This window comes from Pelodiscus sinensis, chromosome 6 (assembly GCF_052426305.1).
Source record: "Pelodiscus sinensis isolate ZL-2025 chromosome 6, ASM5242630v1, whole genome shotgun sequence".
NCBI classification, from domain to species: Eukaryota; Metazoa; Chordata; order Testudines; family Trionychidae; genus Pelodiscus; species Pelodiscus sinensis.
Genome location: NC_143057.1, coordinates 52079575 through 52098479, shown reverse-complemented (window position 1 = coordinate 52098479; position 18905 = coordinate 52079575). Strand labels below are relative to the sequence as shown.

Here is an 18905-nt window from a genome sequence, read left to right as displayed (position 1 = left end):
GCCATTAAGAAAATGCTTCTTGTAGATGAGTTTCAGATATTCTTGCTTTTTATAATTGTCTGCCTTTTTGTACGACTGACAGTATTTTATTTCTCATGTGTGTATTAATATTAAATCTGTGGTACAAAAAGATCAAAAGGCTCATACTAATTATTGCCTGTGTTATAAAAACAAAGAGAAACACAAGAAAACTTAATGTCAAAGTGTTCTTACCAATACAGGCAGTGTGATGTTGAGTGAAGCCTGGTGGACATTTACATGTGAAGCCTCCCAGAGTGTTGACACAGAGGAACTGACAGTTGTGTTGTTTAGTTTGACATTCATCAAGATCTGAAAGTAGCATTCTCTTAGTAAGACTTAGCGAAAAATATTTAATCATGTTTGCTCTTTTTAAACTGCACACAAAATCATCATTTGAAAATACTTCCTTTTTAACTCTGTAATAATTTTAGTCTTATCACCTGAAGCTTAAATCCATTTTTATTAGTGAAGTACATATCAATCAAGTTAAATAGAGTTGCCCTGATTCTCCACTCCAGTGGTCCCCAATCTTTTGGGGCTGCCAGGTGTCTGGGGGCGGGGCCGCTCATGCGCTGTGTACCTGGGGGCAGGGGCCAGGGCTGCCCATCTGCCACGGGCCCGGCCCAGATCATTTGGCAGGCACACACAAATGCCCCGGCAGGTGCCATGGCGCCCGCGGGCACAGTATTGGGGACCACTGCTCCACTCTATTAACCCCACTTTGTTAATTTCAACTTTTATTTAAACCAGCAAAAATGTTACACATGTAGAACTAGTGTCATGGGGTATGTTTAAACTACATCCCTTTTTCGATAAAGGGATGTTATTAGACTTATTGAAATTGTAAATGAAGCCGGGATTTGAATTTCCTTTGCTTCATTTACATAATGGCAGCCGTGGCTTTTTTTCAAAGCTGCTTTGCGGAGAGTAGGGGAGGGGGAAAGCAGGAGGTGCAAAATGAGGGTTACAGGATCTTTAGAAACAGGGCATTTCTGTTGAAGGATCCCCGTCTTGACGTATCCATTGAGTGGAGAATCAGATCTGTTAGATGCATGATGGTCAGAAAATGAGTGGCTAAGGTAAATTAGAATTTGTTTCCTATTGTGCTTGGAATTGGTGCTGTCTCATTCTACCCTTTTTTCAAAATCTAACTTGTACCGCTTTTATGCCAAATTCATGTAAGTTGTTCTACACCACTTAATATATCGGCTCTAAGTTTGGAGCAGAGATTTCCATGGGAGCTGTAGCTGTTGGAGTTTATGGAATTAAAGGTATTTATAAAATTGCTATCACATAAAATAAATTTCAAATGCTAACAAAGCTAGATGTAATCAACAACTTTCTTCATTCACCTTTACATGTCTTTCCATCCTCTTGCAGGATGTATCCACGGGGACATGAGCACTGGTAGCTTCCTTCTGAGTTCTTGCAGATAAAGTTGCATGGTTTTGGAGACTGGGAGCATTCATCAAGATCTAAGTAAGGAGAATCAGTAAAAAGGAAAAAAATCTTAATTTATGAACATGGATGCTAATGAATAACAGCACAAAAAAGTATAATTTTTCCATGCTTTTTAATTGTCCCTTCTTTATAGCTGCAAGTTACTGGTGAAATAACCTGAGAGTCTGGATAAGTGAGGTAACAGTGCACTTGCTTTGAGGATCAGCTAGAACAGTGAAACTAAAAACAAAGCTTCTCACTCAGGGTTATTTTGTGATCCATTTACTCTTCCTGAATAGTAACTTCATGAGTTGTCCTTTAACAACACTCTGTTAAATAGCCTCTACTTGCCAAAACTTCGTGATTTGCTTTGTTAGCAGTCAGCGGTATCTCATTCATGTTATTGCTGAATAGACTAGCTGAACTGTAATATGTTAAATGAGAGCTCCCCAAATCTTACGTGTGAAGAGAAGAAGTGAGATAATTTGTATATTCCAAGGCTTTAAAGGATTTACATAGGAATTACACTATGAAAATAAACATTTTGTTATTTTGAAAAAAATCTGCTGAATTAACAAAAATATTAAAGCATTACAGTGTTAACCTTACCCACACAGGATGTCCCAGTTATATCAGTGGTGTAGCCAACTTTACAAAAGCATCTGAAGGAACCCATTGTGTTGATGCATTGCCCATTTTTACATAGGTTTGGCATGACCTTACATTCATCAATATCTGGAAAGTAAATAAGAATAAGCTCAAGAGTATCACGTGTGAATGTGGGCATCCAATTCAATCTAGAAATTCAATCAGTCTAATTCAATCTAGAAATGTCTACTTTTTAAAACCAAGCTCATTATCCTTTTTGAGAGCTGATAAAATGATCTTGTTCTCATTGATAAACTCCAACTTGCTGACCATAATGGAATTATAGGACATTGAAATAGTACTGAGCATATGCAGATTCTTTTTTTCTACCCTTATGCCCTACCCACCTTCCCATCAGCATGCTTCTATTACAAACTGCTATTCTTTATATTCCCATTAGAGATAAGCCCAATCCAAACACCTTTCAAACTTGTTAAATTCTGTTCTGCATCTGAATTCTGTAACTTGGGTCCAACCTAATTGTCTTGCTGATGTACTGAGAAACAAGTTCCAGTTTTGCAAACTTAATTTACATAACTTATATATTTAAAAAGTGATTTTTCTTTAGATTGTTATAAGAAAGTCTAACCAATCATAAGAATTAAGAACATATGTTTGTTTCCTTTGTAGAAATATGAAGTAATATGCAGGTCATACAATGAAACTATTGTGTAGTTACAGGTTTCAGCTGTTGATGCCTCTTGGCTCATGAATATAAGTTTTGTAGCATGCAAAACTTCTAGACAGCTTCTAGCCTTTCAGTTTATTAGTCCATCATCTCCTGTTTTAGGGCCCAATCCTGCAAATCATTGCTTATGTGAATATTCCCACAGCAAGCACTAGGTAAGGATTTGTGGGTTCTGGCCATTGAAAAACATCTGAAATATTATTGAATATATAGAAAAGATCAAGCCAAACAATTTTGCAATTAACTTCAGAAATACAAGGTAACTTCAGCTAAACATGAGATTTAAGAAAGCATGTTACTTTGTTTTATCAATGGTTATTCCCTCTTGACCTACCTCTTCCATCTGTTGTATATCCTGGTCCATGTGGACAGAGTTTCTTATACTGGGTTGTTCCTGGTAGTGGACAGAGCTCACATTGGTTACCCCAGCCTCGCCCTCCATCACAGCAGCACTCTGACTTTGTGACAAGGTTACGGCTACTGGAAGCCATCTGGCACATTGTCTGTAAAACTTCAGCAAAGCAGAATCCTTGGCGGTTGTCTGAAAAGAGTGTGTGGAGGATCAAGAGAGAATATGAGCTGGATGTGAATTAAATAGGAAGTCTAACAAACTATTATATAGATGAATGCTTTTAAAAGTGAATTAAAAAGGAAACTGCTGTGAGCCCAGATTTATGTGCTGAATGACTCTGATAGCAACCAGCCTCTGGGGAGCATTTAGCATATTAATAGAGTTTGCTTACCTTACTCTAAAAATCCTTTGACAATCTGCTGCTGAAGGTTTGCTAGGGCTGCCCTCAAATAAGTTAGTGGTTACATGAGACCTAATATCAGTTATGTCTCAGAATAATGCATCCTGGAGCATCCCCCTGTAAACCTGGCAGAGCAGCCTACATGTGTGAACGATAAAATAAACTGGCAAAACTTAAGTGCAACCAGGCCTTAGCATGCTAAATATCCCAGTGAGCACACTACTAATAGGTCCAGTGTCGTTAGCCTGATGTGTTAGGTAAAGTGAAATGGATTTCCTTATTCTAGGCTGTTCTCTGACAGCTGGTTTTTCACTTGCAATTTTTTCTTCTTTCTCTAGTAAAAATTAGCTGCGTTTAACTAAAAGTACTACATCCCTGGACCATACTCATTCCTGGATTTGCACTGGCTCTTGGAAGCACAGTATCAGAAAATCCACCAGGAGGGGCCTGTAGGAAGCAGAGCAAATTGTAATTTGTTCTCTGAGGGGGACCCCCAAAAGAAACAGGACTGAACTGATCCAGCTGAATAGTTTTTGCTGGTGGGGCACTTTTCACATGTTACATTTGTTCTGTTAGATACTGTGAAGAAGGGCAGGTGACAGGAAATTGCCTGATCATTCTCTGTGCACATTTACTGAGCAACAGAATGCAGGAGGTACAAACAGCTATAAATGACACTTCTCTGCAGCAGTTAGGTGATGTTTGTTTTTATATATGCCTTAATTGTAGCAGGTGGTTCAAATTAAGAGTAACAATAATGTAGTGATATTAAATGATGAACAAAATCCAATTTGGTTGGAAGAGAACTATTTTGTATAAACATATTGTATCTAGTTAAGAGTTGTTCCTGATTTAAAGCTTTCACATTTCACTGTTTTTAAAAAGGAAACAAAATCTTTATTGAAGAAATTAGATAACTAATTGTGATATCCTAGGCTACATCATGAAAAACTACTAGCAGATGGCTCTGAGCCAGAAAAGAGAGGCTCTGCTGAGCAGCATACTTTTAATGTGGAGTATAGTTTGAAAAATTTATATATTTCATTGACTATTACTTCAATCCTTTACTTTAGGGAATTACTGCATAGCCTTTATCTATTGGTCACCTATACATCCATTGTTTAAAGTCATAGGGATTAATTGCTTTAGCTTTGATTTTTTTTCTACAATCTACACTTAGTTTTCATAAACATGTAAAATGACTTACAAGCCTAACTACTAGTTGCTTTCAATGGGATTTAGGCTCTGAAGTCATGGAGGGGCTTTTGAAATATTTTACTCAGTCATCTAATTAAACTTACTGAAGACCAGCAATCATTGCACTGTTCCCCCCTTCCCTCTCCCTACTATGTACCAAGTAATGGTTTGTACATATATGGTATAGTTATGTATAAAAAATAACAGATCTAACATCTGAATTCTGTAGCAGCAGTATTTGGCTCAAATGGAAAAATTAGAAATATTTTTCTATTAATGTGTGATTTATTATTTAACAGTCTAGCTTACCCTATATGCAAACTGTTTTCTTTTGGCACGAGACTACCATTTGATGTCATTTTTCCTAGCTATGTTAATTTATTTTTTTCCTGAAATAAAATAAATCACTATTTTCTCTTTGAAAGCTTAATTTATCTAAATCCTGAAAAAACAGATTAAGGATCATTATTTAGTATCTTCTACACACTGCCAAAAGATGTATGAAATACTCAGGGTCTGCAATATAGGTAGAAATCTTAGGAAGCAGTGCTTTTATTTCTTCTTTAAATATTCCACCTCTATTTGATTTCAGAGTTCATACTTTTTTCATGTAATATATGCCAAAGAAATTAACTTACCAAGACACTCAGTGCCTGATGGGCTTGACTGGAATCCTTCATTACATTCACACCTATAGCTCCCAATAATGTTCACACAGCGACCATTTTCACAGATACTTGGCTTGGTCCGGCATTCGTTTTCATCTTTAAAAAAATATTTCATATAATGAATGTCATTTAAAGCTTAATTCTGACAACTAGTTTTCAGTCTGAATTGTTTTGACTAAATGAGTGAATTGACAAATATGTTGGTAACTAATATATTTGTATGCAGTGTCCAAAAGACTGTTGTATAAGCCTCCAAAAGGGAAGAATTTTAGTTGAATGAAATTTAAAACACTAATGAAGAGAATTGTTCAAAATAAAAGCGTGATTCAAAGTTAATCATATGGCCACAATTCTATGAAGTGTGTCCGTTCAAGAAGGGCACCAAACCACATGCTTGAGTTTCATAATTGCCTTTCCTAAAATAGGATTTATAATACCAAAGAGTCTGTTCCTTTTTTCTCCCATGTTAGCTTGAAAAAACAAATAGATACAGTAACTTTACTTAAAAGAAGAACGCTAGAAAGTTTGGCTTCTCAGGGCAAAATCAGAGGCATGTTTGAATTAAACAGCCATCTCTCTCAAAGGCACAATTTTTTATTTCTTACTGGCAAAAAGAACTAATAAGCTTTATGACTGAAGAGGACTGTTTCCCTTGAATGTATGATAAATTCAGAAAAATTCTGGAAGGAGAGATTTTACTCTGCTGCTGAGAGAAGATTATTTATTACTATTCTCTTGAACATATTCACCACATGTATTTTTAACAGAACTAAAGATTTATTTTTAAACTTGGCGACAATTTTTTGTCCACACTAAGAGCTATGGAATGGGTAATGGATTTGTTATACTGCAAATGAAAAATTCTGATTCCAGACACAGCAGCATAGGCAAGATCTATCCATTTTCCTCTAAACAAATTACAGTAATAGTCAAGGGACCATTGTCTATTTATCTTAAGATAAGAGAGAGATTCTGTATTGTGGTGGTTTTTACTTTCTATGTCTTTGCTCTAGAGCAGTGATTCTCACAACTTTTTTTTTTTTTTTCAATAAAGTACCTCTTCTCCCTCAAAATTTTTTTGGGAAGTACCCAGTACCTACAGTTTTCAGACAATTTTTTTCTGCTATTGCAACACATTTGTTTAAACAACTTAATTGTAGCTGGATGGGCGATGAAATTTTTGGGTGTAAAAAGTACAAAAATAATAAAGCACTATAAAACTTAAAACAAAAATTCCATTTTCTCCAAATTTCAGTTGTGTTGACGTACCCCCCAGACCTTTCTCAAGTACCCCTAAGGGTACTTGTACCACTGGTTGAGAAACACTGCTCTAGAGTGTTACCTCTTTGGAACTCATACATTAACTCTCATACATTAACTCATACATAAATAGAATTTCTCTCATGTAGATTTTTGCGAAGATACCATTTACAGGCAGTCCCTGGGTTACGTACAAGATAGTAGGTTTGTTCTTAAGTTGAATCTGTATGTAAGAACTGGCGTCCAGATTCAGACACTGCTGAAACTGACAGTTCTGACTTACATACAGAATCAACTTAAGAACCCCAGGTGTCCCCAAGTCAGCTGCTGCTGAAACTGATCAGCAGCTGATTCCAGGAAGCCCGGGGCAGAGCAACTCTGCCTGGGGCTTCCTGTAGTCAGCGCTGGTCAGTTTCAGCAGAAGCTGACTTGGGGACACCTGGGGCAGAGCAGCTGGGGTACTACTGGACCAACGCAGCAGCACCCCATCTGCTCTGCCCCAGACGTCCTGATTCAGCCGCTGCTGAAACTGACCAGCAGCGGCTGAATCAGGACCTGGGGCAGAGCAGCTGAGGTGCTGCCGGGTTGGTCCAGTAGTGCCCACGGGCGCTGCAGGACCAATCGGCAGCGCCCCAGCTGCTCTGCCCCAGAGTCCAAAACAAAAGCCTGGTCTGCTGGGGGGGGGGAGCACACTAGCTGCGCCCCCCCCCCCAGCAGACCAGGGACACGGGGAGCAGAGCCGCAGCGGCAGCGGGGTGCCACGCCTCTGAGGCTTTGCTCTGGCAAAGCCTCAGAGGCGAGGGACCCCGCCACGGTTGCGGCTTCAGTCTGGGTGCCTGTGGTCTGCTGGGGACGGTCCCCAGCAGACCACAGGCACCCGGACTGAAGCCGCAGCCGCGGGGGGGGTCCCGCGCCTCTGAGGCTTTGCCAGAGCAAAGCCTCAGAGGCGCGGGGAACCGCCGCTGCTGCCGCTTCAGTCAAAGCGGCAGCAGCGGCGGTTCCCCGCGCCTCTGAGGCTTTTCTCTGGCAAAGCCTCAGAGGCGCGGGACCCCCCCGCGGCTGCGGCTTCAGTCCGGGTGCCTGTGGTCTGCTGGGGACCGTCCCCAGCAGACCACAGGCACCGGGTCTCAAGGGGCAGCAGCAGCGGTTCCCGCGCTTCTGAGGCTTTGCTCTGGCAAAGCCTCAGAAGCGCGGGAACCCGCCCGGTGCCCCTGGTCTGCTGGAGACGGTCTCCAGCAGACCAGGGGCACCGGAGCAGCTTACGAACGGGGCTTTCTCGCCCCGACTTCCGGGGCGAGAAAGCTCCGTTCGTAAGTGCAGATCCGACGTAAGTCGGATCCGCGTAAGTCGGGGACTGCCTGTATTTGCCCATTATTATTATTCTACTTTTAAGAGATTTAAGGGCCCAATTCAGCAGTTCTTATCTATGATGAGTAGTCCTGAGCCCACTGGACTTCTTGTGTAAAAATTACTCAATGTAAAGAACAGCGAATCAAGTGCTAAAAGAAGGAAAGACTGTCTGAACAGAGTTAGACTAGACTTATCAAGTAGAGTGCTCAAAAGGCCTTGTCTCCATTCCCAGAAACAGATTTGGGTACACGTAGCTGAGCACAGATGCAACCTGTTTTTGTGCCTACAAAATACAGCATATCCTCTTGAGTAATTGGGCCTCTAGCTACTTTATCTACACCCGGAGTCAAATAAAGGATGTAATTATCAAATAGCTGCCATTTATGTTGTTGGAGATTTCCCTGTTAACCTGTAATTCAATAATTAATAATTTTAGGAGATTTGGATGGGCAAAATTGTGCAAAAAATTAGCCTCTTTAATATTTTAATGCACAAAACAACCATGTCACAAAGGGAAAATATCTCCTAAGGAGTTGGCTCAGAGTCAGAGTAAACAATACTCCATTGTCAAGCAGCACAATACAGAATAAACCCTTTTAGTGATCTTGGGCTGCTTGAGAGAAATGTGTGTCTGGTTATCTCAGTGACTTTCCAAAGAGCTATATAATCCTGACACCGAACAAATAGTATGCTGACTGGTATATTTTCCAAGTATACTGCTATATTATGATGTTTTCATATGAAGTGTTCCCTTCCCAAGCCTTACCCATGCAGCCTTCTCCATCAGGTCTGCGGATCATTCCAGGAGGGCATATACACATGAAGGTTCCAATCAAGTTTTTGCACATCATGCCTCTTGATTCACAGTCATGGAGACCTTCAGCACATTCATCCAGGTCTGGAAAAAATGTAGTAGGAAAAGACAAGACTAGTATTTGTTGTTCAGAAAACAAAGTATTTTTTCTTAACACTAAACTGTTTTTATTAGGAGTGAAAGAGGTAATGGGCTACTTTGGGAAGACAGGTCATGTGAGCTTGCAATTAATCAAACACTTGAGAGCCCCTCCTAATTTGTATAAAATTAAGCAAATACCAGCCACCCTCATCTTTACTATTGTTATGGTATGACCCACAGAGAGGTTATTCTGATCCTGAAGGAGGGAGTTTGCTGGACCAGGGAAGGTTAGCCCTCTCCTGGGATCTGTCAGCAGATTGCCTGGGGCTTTCTTGTCCGCAACCATGGATGTTGCTGGACCAGAGAGGTTCAACCTGTAGTTTGACCATTACTAGGTAACAGGCACGAGGAAAACATTACATTTAAGCAGCCACCATTACTTTCTAAAACTTTTTAAAATGTAATTACCTTTGCACATCTTTTGGTCTTCTCTCAGTTCATAGCCAACAGGACAAGTGCATTCATAGAAACCATAAGTGTTGATGCACCGAAAAGCACACAGCAAAGGGTTCTGCGCACACTCGTTTATGTCTGTAGAATAAGGAAAAGAGAGACTGAAAACCGTTCTCCAAGTTTGATTGTAATAGCACTATTAAAACTTTCTTTATATCCATATTTTGTTTGTTACTATCTAAAAAAGTGAAAAAAAATGCTTGACCATGGGAATTTTGTGAGTAATAAATGTATCCATGATATCTTCAGATTATAAGTATAGCCTGCCAAATAAATTGCCATTTTATAACATATACGCTTCTAAAGCTGCCTTTAAGGTTAGAGTGGCAGGTGTTTTGTATTTTGGTTTGGGTTGAAATTTTACTATATAGCACAATATACTGTCGTTTCAAGGATGTGATAGGCCAACATTTCCTGAGCTCTTGAAAGCTGAGTTCCTGTTCAGGAAAATAAACTAACTGTGCCCTCCTTCAAACTCATCACGTGTTTGTTGTTAAAGGTTCCTAGGCATCAGCCCTCCACCAGGATTCTCTGGTCCTGTAACATCCATGGTCCTGCCAGACCATGAATGTTGCCAGACTAGAGTCCCAGTTTACAGTGGTTCAGCCACGCTAACTAGTTACGAAAAGTGCAATTTTTGCAACATTTACACAGCTCATTTCAGAACCCCAGACTTGATTTTTCATTGCCATATTTCAAGAAGAAAGATTCCTTTAACTTATGGCTTGACTTTGTAATAAAAACCCAATGCACACAATGCAATAGTGTGAAAGCTGGATGGTAAATTAAACATAAGAGGAGGTAAAAAGGAGGAAATAATAAATTTACCTTCACAATTCATCATTGGGCCTGGCTCAAACCCTTCATGACAGTTACATTCAAAACTACCAATCACATTAGTGCATGTACCATTCCCACATGGATTGCCAATTGAACATTCATCAGTATCTAAGATGAAATACATAAGATACATATTTAAGAGAACTGGGATATATTTAAGTGATATTTTAAGTTTATGAACTTCAAGCATTGCTACTTTTGCAACGCACACTCTGCTTAATGTAGAATCAGTACCTACCTACACAGTGCACGCCAGTGTAATCTAAATTGTATCCCATGGGACACTCACAGCGGAATGATCCATCAGTGTTGATACAGTGGCCATTTGAACAAATGCCTGGGCTCTCAAGGCATTCATTGACATCTGAAAAATAGAAAGCCGTATAAACTACAGTCTTTCAGTTGTCAAAGTCAGCTGTTTTTATATTAAACATTACATTTCTAATGAAAAGCAGGAAAAAGTAAACATTTTTCTACGTGCTTTGGGCCAAAATATAACTGTGCAGTTTCAAAAAAAGAATAAATCTTGTAAGCTCTCTCATCACCATTCTGTCACCCTTCAAAAGAAAACAAAAGAAAATAAAAAAAATCTTGACCAAAAAAGAAACAAACAGCATTACCAAATGGAGCCACACCTATTTAGGAATTAAAGATTTTTAAGTGGTGTCAAAAATAAAGCCATACCTTCCCGTGTATCATCAATCCCAGGGATAGTTCCATGTCCATAAGGACACAAATCCTGGAAAGCAACTGTATGGAAACATTTTAAACCATTATAAACAAACATTCTAAATGGATGAAATTAATCAAAACCATTAAAGCTGAACTTAATTAACACCCATGAAACTGAGTGAATTTTGGATCGATATTCTGGCCATACATTGAACTGTATTTTCCCCTTCCTGCTAGTTTCAGCTCTAACACCTTTCAATAGTAATAAGCCTGGATAATAGAATTGATATATAGAGCAGCTTTTCTAGCATGTAACTGATTAATGCCTCCCTCTCAATTTGTTTAGTTTAAGCCAAACAGCAGAGTCACCCCACTTCTTGCACATAGAGGCAATCACAAAACAAATGCCTGAGAGCGCTTTTGAGTTTCTGGGCACTAATGCACATTTTGCCTTTTTCCCATCTCAAAGCAACGAGAATTGCTATTGGAGCCTGTTAGTTTACGTCTGTGCAGTTTACTTCTGTACTTCACATTTCAGTCATGCCCCACACACTTTCTTGTATTTCAAATTGTTCCTTTTTGCTAGCCGAAAGGCAAGATTGATCTGAAAATGATGCTAAAAATGGCTCCTGAAAGATCCACACCTAGATGAATAATGAGGAGTCCTGTGGCACCTTAAAGACTAACAGATTTATTTGGGGATAAGCTTTGATGGGCAAAACCCACTTCATCAGATCCATCTTTAAGATGCCACCGGACTCCTTGTTGTTTTTGCAAATACAGACTATCATAGCTGCCTCTCTGATAAGATGAAGTATCCTCCCCATCTTTCAAATTCTCTCCTCTTTTCTCTTGGGGGGGGAGAGGATTATTTTGAATCATGGTGTATACCTTCTTCTTCCTTGGGGCAGAGCTCACAAGGGTCACCCCATCCCTCTCCTGGCATCTTACTGCAGCAACATTTTGCCTTGGTGGTGTTGAAAGCCTTTGGGACAGAGCATTTCCCATTCTCAAAGTTAGTGAAACAGAAGCTTTGTCGAGTATCTAGAAAGATGAGAAAACAAAGCAGACAAGAAAGGGGTAACATTAATAAACTGAAAAAAATACAAATAAGCCACGTACTCTGACCAACTCTTACCTGATTAACACGTATGAAAACTGAAGAGATAATTCTAGGCCTAAATTTTCCCCATTATTTTAGGGAACATGTCTCCCATCCAGATAACAGGATACCAATACAGTTTATGCACAATGGCTCTCTGCAGCATTCAGTGTTGAAAAGCGAGGAATAAGCGCTTGTCTTGATTGACTGAGACACTACAGTGGCACAACTGTCGTGCTGGAGCTGCACCTCTGTGGCTCTTTAGTGTAGACGCTGCCTACACAGAGGGGAGGGATTTTCCCATCAACATAGATAATCTACCTCCTGGAGAGGCAGTATCTAGGTTAAGGAAACCTAGTACCATCTACATGTCACTCTCCTGAACAACATTGCTGGATCGACTCAATGTTTTAGTGTAGATTTTCGTATGCATTATTCACCCTCTGCAGGACAGCCGGCAAAAAATACCTCCCTCCCACCCCAGCACTCTTGCATTTACAAATAACACATTGATATAGCCCCAGACTCTGCCAGATTGAAATACAATGAACTGAGCTCTGGACTACAATGTAGTTTTTCTACATTTAAACATTTGGATTTTTCTTTCATATAAAACTTGTGATGTAACAAAGTGTTTTTGGAATACAAAAGGAAAAGGATTTCTTACAACAGTAGTTGCTGGATGCAGTGGAGCATGGGTGCTATCATGAAGCTAGTTACAGCTCTATGATTGTCTGCCCTAAGCCCTTGCCCAGTGCTAGTTCCAGTAGGTCTGTATACCATCTTCACAGGGGTGAATAGCATTCCAGGGCTAGGGACTGTGGGGTGAAAGGTTTAGAAGCAGTGCCTGCTCATACAAAGTGGGTATAAATAGCTGGGGAGACACACAAGAAGCACATCCCTCCTTAAAATAATTGAGTTTAGTTTTAGAAAAATAATTGAAGGGCACAATGATTGCTGGTCATATTACTAAGTTGTACTAGAAAGCAAGAGAGATTTGTAGTCTTCTGTAAAGCACAGTGCACCCCAGGAAAAAACATTTGTTTTGTTGGGATGACCTGCTCAATTATTTTTTTAACATAATAAATTTATGAAGAGGTTACTCAATAGTCTGAACTCTTTTTGCCAAGTTTCTGTTAACTATTGCTGTCAGTGATTACATGCTTTAACCCTGAAGCTTACCAAAACACCTTCGTCCATTGTCAGATAGCACAAAGCCTATGGGACAGATGCATTGAAAGCCTCCTGGAGTATTAGTGCAGGAGCCAAAGAGACAGATGTTGGGGTCTTCATTGCACTCATCAATATCTGCAAAATAATAGGGGGAAAATGCATCATTAGCCCATCTGGCATCAATTTTGTATATTCCTTTGATATCTGAGAGAAATTTGACTTTAGCCACATTCAATATTTTGTTTAAATAGCAAAAATAGACACAAGAAAGCCCCCCTCCTCTTTAAAATAGTGATTGAAATGTGGATTTTTCCATTTGTTTATTGGTTTTATCCCAGACAGTTCAACAGTCTGCCTTTTAGTCTCAGAAGCTGTATTCCTGTGCTATCAGATGTCACTCTGGGCAAGTCTTACTGTCTTATATTATTCATACTATAAATGTTAAATATTTTCAAACCACAATGGGAGCAAATGTTTTTAGGGCAAGAGAGAAACAGATTCTTTGTAAACATGAAACAGCAAAGAAGAGCTGAAGGGTTTTTCCCTCCAAGAGCTGAGTGAGTCTAAACTTGAAACTGCATTCTAAATAGGCTTTCCTGAATTCAGAAAGAATGGAGCCCACATAGCTGTTGCACACTAATATTTACAAATGTTTTCTGTGGCTGTTGTTGATTTGCGGGTATATACAAAGGTTTCTTTTAAACTCTTTACTTTCAATCATTAAAATAACAAACAGCTAGATATTTTTTAATGTGGGATTTAACATTTTAAGTTAAAGAAAAATAAAGGTATTTTACACTATTACAAACATTTTTTAACTTCTTGTTATGAAGTAAGATATAGAGGAGAAGCAAACAGAGAGAGTTTACCTAAAGGGAAAGCCTACACATGATTTTATCTTTCAGTGAGCAATAAATACATTTCTGAAGAGGGTCTTGATATATTACGAAATAGGAAATATGGGTAGTGAGGGACTGGCTGTTGTGACCTGCATAGGAGTGACTTTGTATGAAGTATAAGTTGGTCTTCCATACTGGACGAAACAGAGAATTAGAGATCCAGGTATTAACCCTGCATTGCATAAAGAAAATGAAGACTTCTTGGATAGAAGTCAGAGTTTGGTAATGTGGGCATAGCATACCAAAGAATCGAAGAGGGCAGCACACGGGGAACAGAAGAACAAGGATGCAAGTTGGCAGTGTGTTCCTCAGGAGAAGGAGAACCAATATATCCCCAATGCAGATGGAGGTAAGCAACTGTTTTCAGGTTCTCTGCACAGGTACTGCTCCTGAGAATCCCTCGGAAGAGTCATTTCAGGGAAGGGATAAAAAAGGAGACCCCTCCCATTGTTTGGAAGCAATAGTCATTCTACTGCCATCACTCCCAAGAGGAGGACAAGGCTGGTGGTGGCGTGGGACTCCCTCTTAAAGGAGGGAAATATCAGTGTTTCTCAACCAATGGTCCAAGTAACCTTAGGAGTACTCAAGAGAAGTCTGGGGATATGTCAACACAACTGAAATTTGGAAAAAACTGAACTTTTGTTTTAAGTTTTACAGCGCTTTATTATTTTTGTACTTTTTACTCCCAAAAATTTCATCGCCTGACCAGCTACAATTAAATTGTTTAAACAAACGTGTTGCAATGGTAGAAAAACATTTTGTCTGAAAACTGTAGGTACTGGGGGTTCTTTATAAAAAAAAAGGTTGAGAAACACTGGGATATATCATATCTGCCCTTCAGACTTGGAATCCTGAGAAGTGTGCTTCTTGCCTAGAGTTAGAATTTAGGATGTGACTGAGAATCTGCTGAGACTGATCAAGCCTTCAGACTGCTACCCCCTTCCTACTTATTCACATGGGTGGCAACAATACTGCCAAGGATGATTCCAGCAGATCACCGCAGTTCCATGGTTTTGGAAAGAAGTGATATTCTCATCCATCTCCTCCATTGAAGGAAAAGAACTAGGCAAGGACTATCAAATTGTGAGAGTAAATATATGGACATGCAGGAGGTATCCATGAGTGGGCTTTAGTTTCTTTGACAAGAAGCTGATTTTCAGGAAAGAGGATTGCTATGTTGGGAGAGGTCCATTTATCAAATATGGGGAAGAACGTCTGGGTACTGGCTAACCTGTTAAGGAAAACTATAAATTAAGTCCTATGGTAGATGGTGACAAAAATCCAGCCAATGCGCATCTAGGCTAAAGTAATGGAAAGGGTTCTTTCCCAGGTGCTAATTTCTGGAGAAGGATTTAGAAATCACAACTGCATTAAAAAAGGTAAAAAATCAAAGCAATAGGGCAGTCTGCAAAATATATTTGATGCCTGTAATATAAATGCAAGGAATATGAGGAACAAGCAGAGATGGAAGGCATGGTATATGACTTACCTGGCATAACAGAGATTTGGTGTGATAACTCCCATGACTGGAGAACAGATTGAAACTCTCTTAACCGGGACTCTCTGGTCTGGCAACATCCAACGAGAGTGTCCCAGTGGAGAGCTAGCACTCTGGAGTCCTGCAGGCTGGCAGGGCAGTGGGAACCTGACGCATGGGCTTCCCGGCAGGGCAGTGCGAGCTCCATGCGCAGTAGTAGGGTAGCAGGAGCCCCCACACAGAGGGAGAGGGGCTGCCTGGCGCTTCAGCAGGAATAGGGGCGCAGAGGGAGTGGGGCCACCAGGTGCTGCAGCTGGAGCCCAGTGCATGCAGAAGCAGTGGAGGTTGTGGGGGGCTGCAGTGTGAACTGGGTGCACGTGGAGGTGGCGGGGCTGCCTGGCAGGTCAGCAGGGGCTGACAGGACAGTGGGGGCCAGTGAGAGGGGAAAGCCAACAGGGAGGCTGATGGTGGAGCTAGGGCTGGAGGCAGGGGGGCCAGAAATGACCCTCTTCCCCCAGTCTGGCAAAATCCATCATCTGGGACTGGTCAGGTCCTGAAGGTGTTGGACCAGGGATTTCCAACCTGTATTAGCATTGGGGGATATAGCTTGTTCTAAAAGGATCGGTATGGAGAAAACAGGAAGGAAGTGTTGTGCTGTACATCAAGAATGTCCAACATTTACCCAAAGGTCCAATGGGAATTGAATGATAGACCTAGGTGAGAGTCTCTGGGTGAGGATAAAATGGAAAAAAGAACAGTAGAGAGATTATGGTGGGGGTTTTAGACCACCAGTGGAGGATGTGGAAGTGGCTGAGTCATTCTATAAGATTTTAATTTCCCTGACATCTGTTGCAGCAAACTATGATACATCTGCAAACATAGTAGGGGAGAGGGATAGCTCAGTGGTTTGAGCATTGGCCTGTTAAACCCCGGGTTGTGAGTTCAATCCTTGCAGAGGCCATTTAGGGATTTGGGGCAAAAATTCATCAGGGGTGGTACTTGGTCCTGCTGTGAAGGCAGGAGACTGGACTTGATGACCTTTCAAGGTCCCTTCCAGTTCTAGGAGATAGGCAATCTCCATTAATTTAATTTATTTAGTATATATAGGGTTTTTGGATTCAGAAAATTGAAGAAACAATTAGAGGGTTGTTCCATTTTGGATTTGGTTTTGAACAATAGGAACAAATTAGTTGCAAATGTGAAGGTGGTCAGGAACTTGTGAAGAACTGATCATGATGTGATACAATTCAAGAGCCTAGGGATAGGAGGGCATGAAAATAGTAAATCAAGGATATTGGACTTCAGAAAGGTGAATTTTAGCTGTCTCAGAGAAATAGAAGGCAAGGACTTAGAGAAAGACCAATTAGGGCGAAAAGGAGTTCAAGTGGACTGGCACTTCTTAAAAGATGTAATATTAGATGCTCAACATCAAGCTATTCTGTTGCAGATGAAAGATAAGAGTCACAGGAGACCAGTGTGGCTGCACAAGGAGGTTTTTAGCTCTCTAAAAACCAAAAGACACAATATAGGAAATTAAAGGAGGAGCACTTTACTAAGGATATATACATGGAAATAGCACAAGCACATAGGGAGAAAATTAGGAAAGCCAAGGCAAAGAATGTTACAGCAAAAATGATGAAAGATAAAATAAGGCGTTCTTTAAATGTCAGACAAAAAAAGGTCAAGGACGGTATGGGTCCGCTGCTCAAATGGGAAGGTGAGCCGGTGACCGAAGATGATAGAAAGGCAGAGCTGCTCAATGCCTACTTTGCTTTAGTCCTCTCTCAAAAATTAACGTGACAGGATGACTAAGGAAGTTACCATACACAACACAGGGAAAGTAACAATAAAGGGAAAGGGATACAGATTGGTGTAAGTAAATAACATTCCAGACATGCAAGATGGAACAGATTGTTTAGCATAAATAGTCAGCAAATATTATAAGGGTGATTCAAGGTAATGTGGCCTATTATAAAAGATATTACCTCACCCACCTTGCTTCTGTAACATCCTAGAATCCGCATGGCATCAACTACACTGCGTAAAACCTAGCCACTGACTTGGCAACTGTCCAGTAGGAATAAATGCAATTCCCCCTCCAATAAACCCCGAAACTGGGGCATATAAAACTGATATTACCATATGCTTAAGATAACTGAACCCAACACAAAAGCTGCACAATCCTAAACAACTGATGCCCAGCCCAGCCATGAGGGACGGGTATCTCAAAGGCAATTTCATCATCTGATCTTTAATATAAATAATTGTAGGTTATCTTGCTGAATCTACACTCTCCAGTGAGAACTCAAATAACCATATTTTAGATTTCAGCTCCTTTAGAAATCTAAGTAAATTGACCTAAGAGAGATTGCAAAGACTTATTTTAAGCAATTACTTACAATACTCTAAACTTCTCCATTGGACCAGTGTAGTCAAAGACAAGTAATCACACTCTTCAAAGTACCTTAAAGACTAGTGCACCCTTGCATGCAAGATAAATGTGTGAGGTACTAAACTGAGAAATGTTAATATGAAGTAAATGTAATGAGAAATCTTGGTAATTTGCATTGTTTTTAATGCAACTATTAAGCCTCAACTCTTATCTATGACAGTTGCTTTCAAGACTGTATAGACTGTGTAGTATATATTTTTGACTGCATCTACATTTGAGTGGCTTATGGATGATTATATATTTATGTGGTTCTGAATGAATTAATAAATTATCAGTTGCTTAAGAATAAGCAAATGTCATGGTTTCAGAAATGTTTTTCAACTGAAAAACTGACATAGTAAGCGAAGGCTCCCTGGGCTCGAAAGGGGTTATCCTATTGGATGCCATTATATAGTGGCAAAAAACCATCAGGTGATCCTTAATGAATGATATAGCCAGTCCCTAGTGTTTTAGGTATCAATAAATTATAGGCTTGTGTGGCGGGAATACATTTTGGGGACTCCAGGTTGGGCTATTGTAGCTGGCAATACCCCAGAAGAAACAAAAACAGATTAGAAGAGCTATCAGCCTATCCACTGATATGTTCAAAAGTGTAGTGAGCTAATGCTGCCCAGGCCACAATGGCGCTATAAGGACGAGCATCATCTTGACCTGATGGAGCTTGAGGAAGTTTGTGTACTAAAGAGAAGGATGGGAATGCATACAGGCCAGTGAAATGCATCTACTATGGATCCCTGGCTGTGGTTCTGAAAGGAGCCGAACAGGTGATACTTCCTGTTGCTCCTTGTCACAGAGAGATCCATATGGGGATGACTACACCTTTGGAAGATGGAGAGGGCAATATTTGCCCTGAGAGAC

The 18905-nt window shown here is 40.2% G+C and overlaps 1 protein-coding gene across 1 annotated transcript in view; it reads right to left on the bottom strand.

The window, feature by feature from the left end:
- Positions 1-18905, bottom strand: part of FBN2 (fibrillin 2) — a 279412-nt gene that overhangs the window by 15078 nt on the left and 245429 nt on the right. Inside the window, exons 49-60 of the mRNA XM_006131867.3 lie at positions 13229-13354; positions 11836-11988; positions 10957-11022; positions 10511-10636; positions 10261-10380; positions 9388-9510; positions 8791-8922; positions 5385-5510; positions 3132-3338; positions 2071-2196; positions 1374-1496; positions 214-330 (exon numbers count right to left, since the gene is read on the bottom strand). Coding sequence (XP_006131929.3) covers positions 214-330; positions 1374-1496; positions 2071-2196; positions 3132-3338; positions 5385-5510; positions 8791-8922; positions 9388-9510; positions 10261-10380; positions 10511-10636; positions 10957-11022; positions 11836-11988; positions 13229-13354 — 1545 coding nt within the window. The remainder of the gene's footprint in view (positions 1-213; positions 331-1373; positions 1497-2070; positions 2197-3131; positions 3339-5384; positions 5511-8790; positions 8923-9387; positions 9511-10260; positions 10381-10510; positions 10637-10956; positions 11023-11835; positions 11989-13228; positions 13355-18905) is intronic.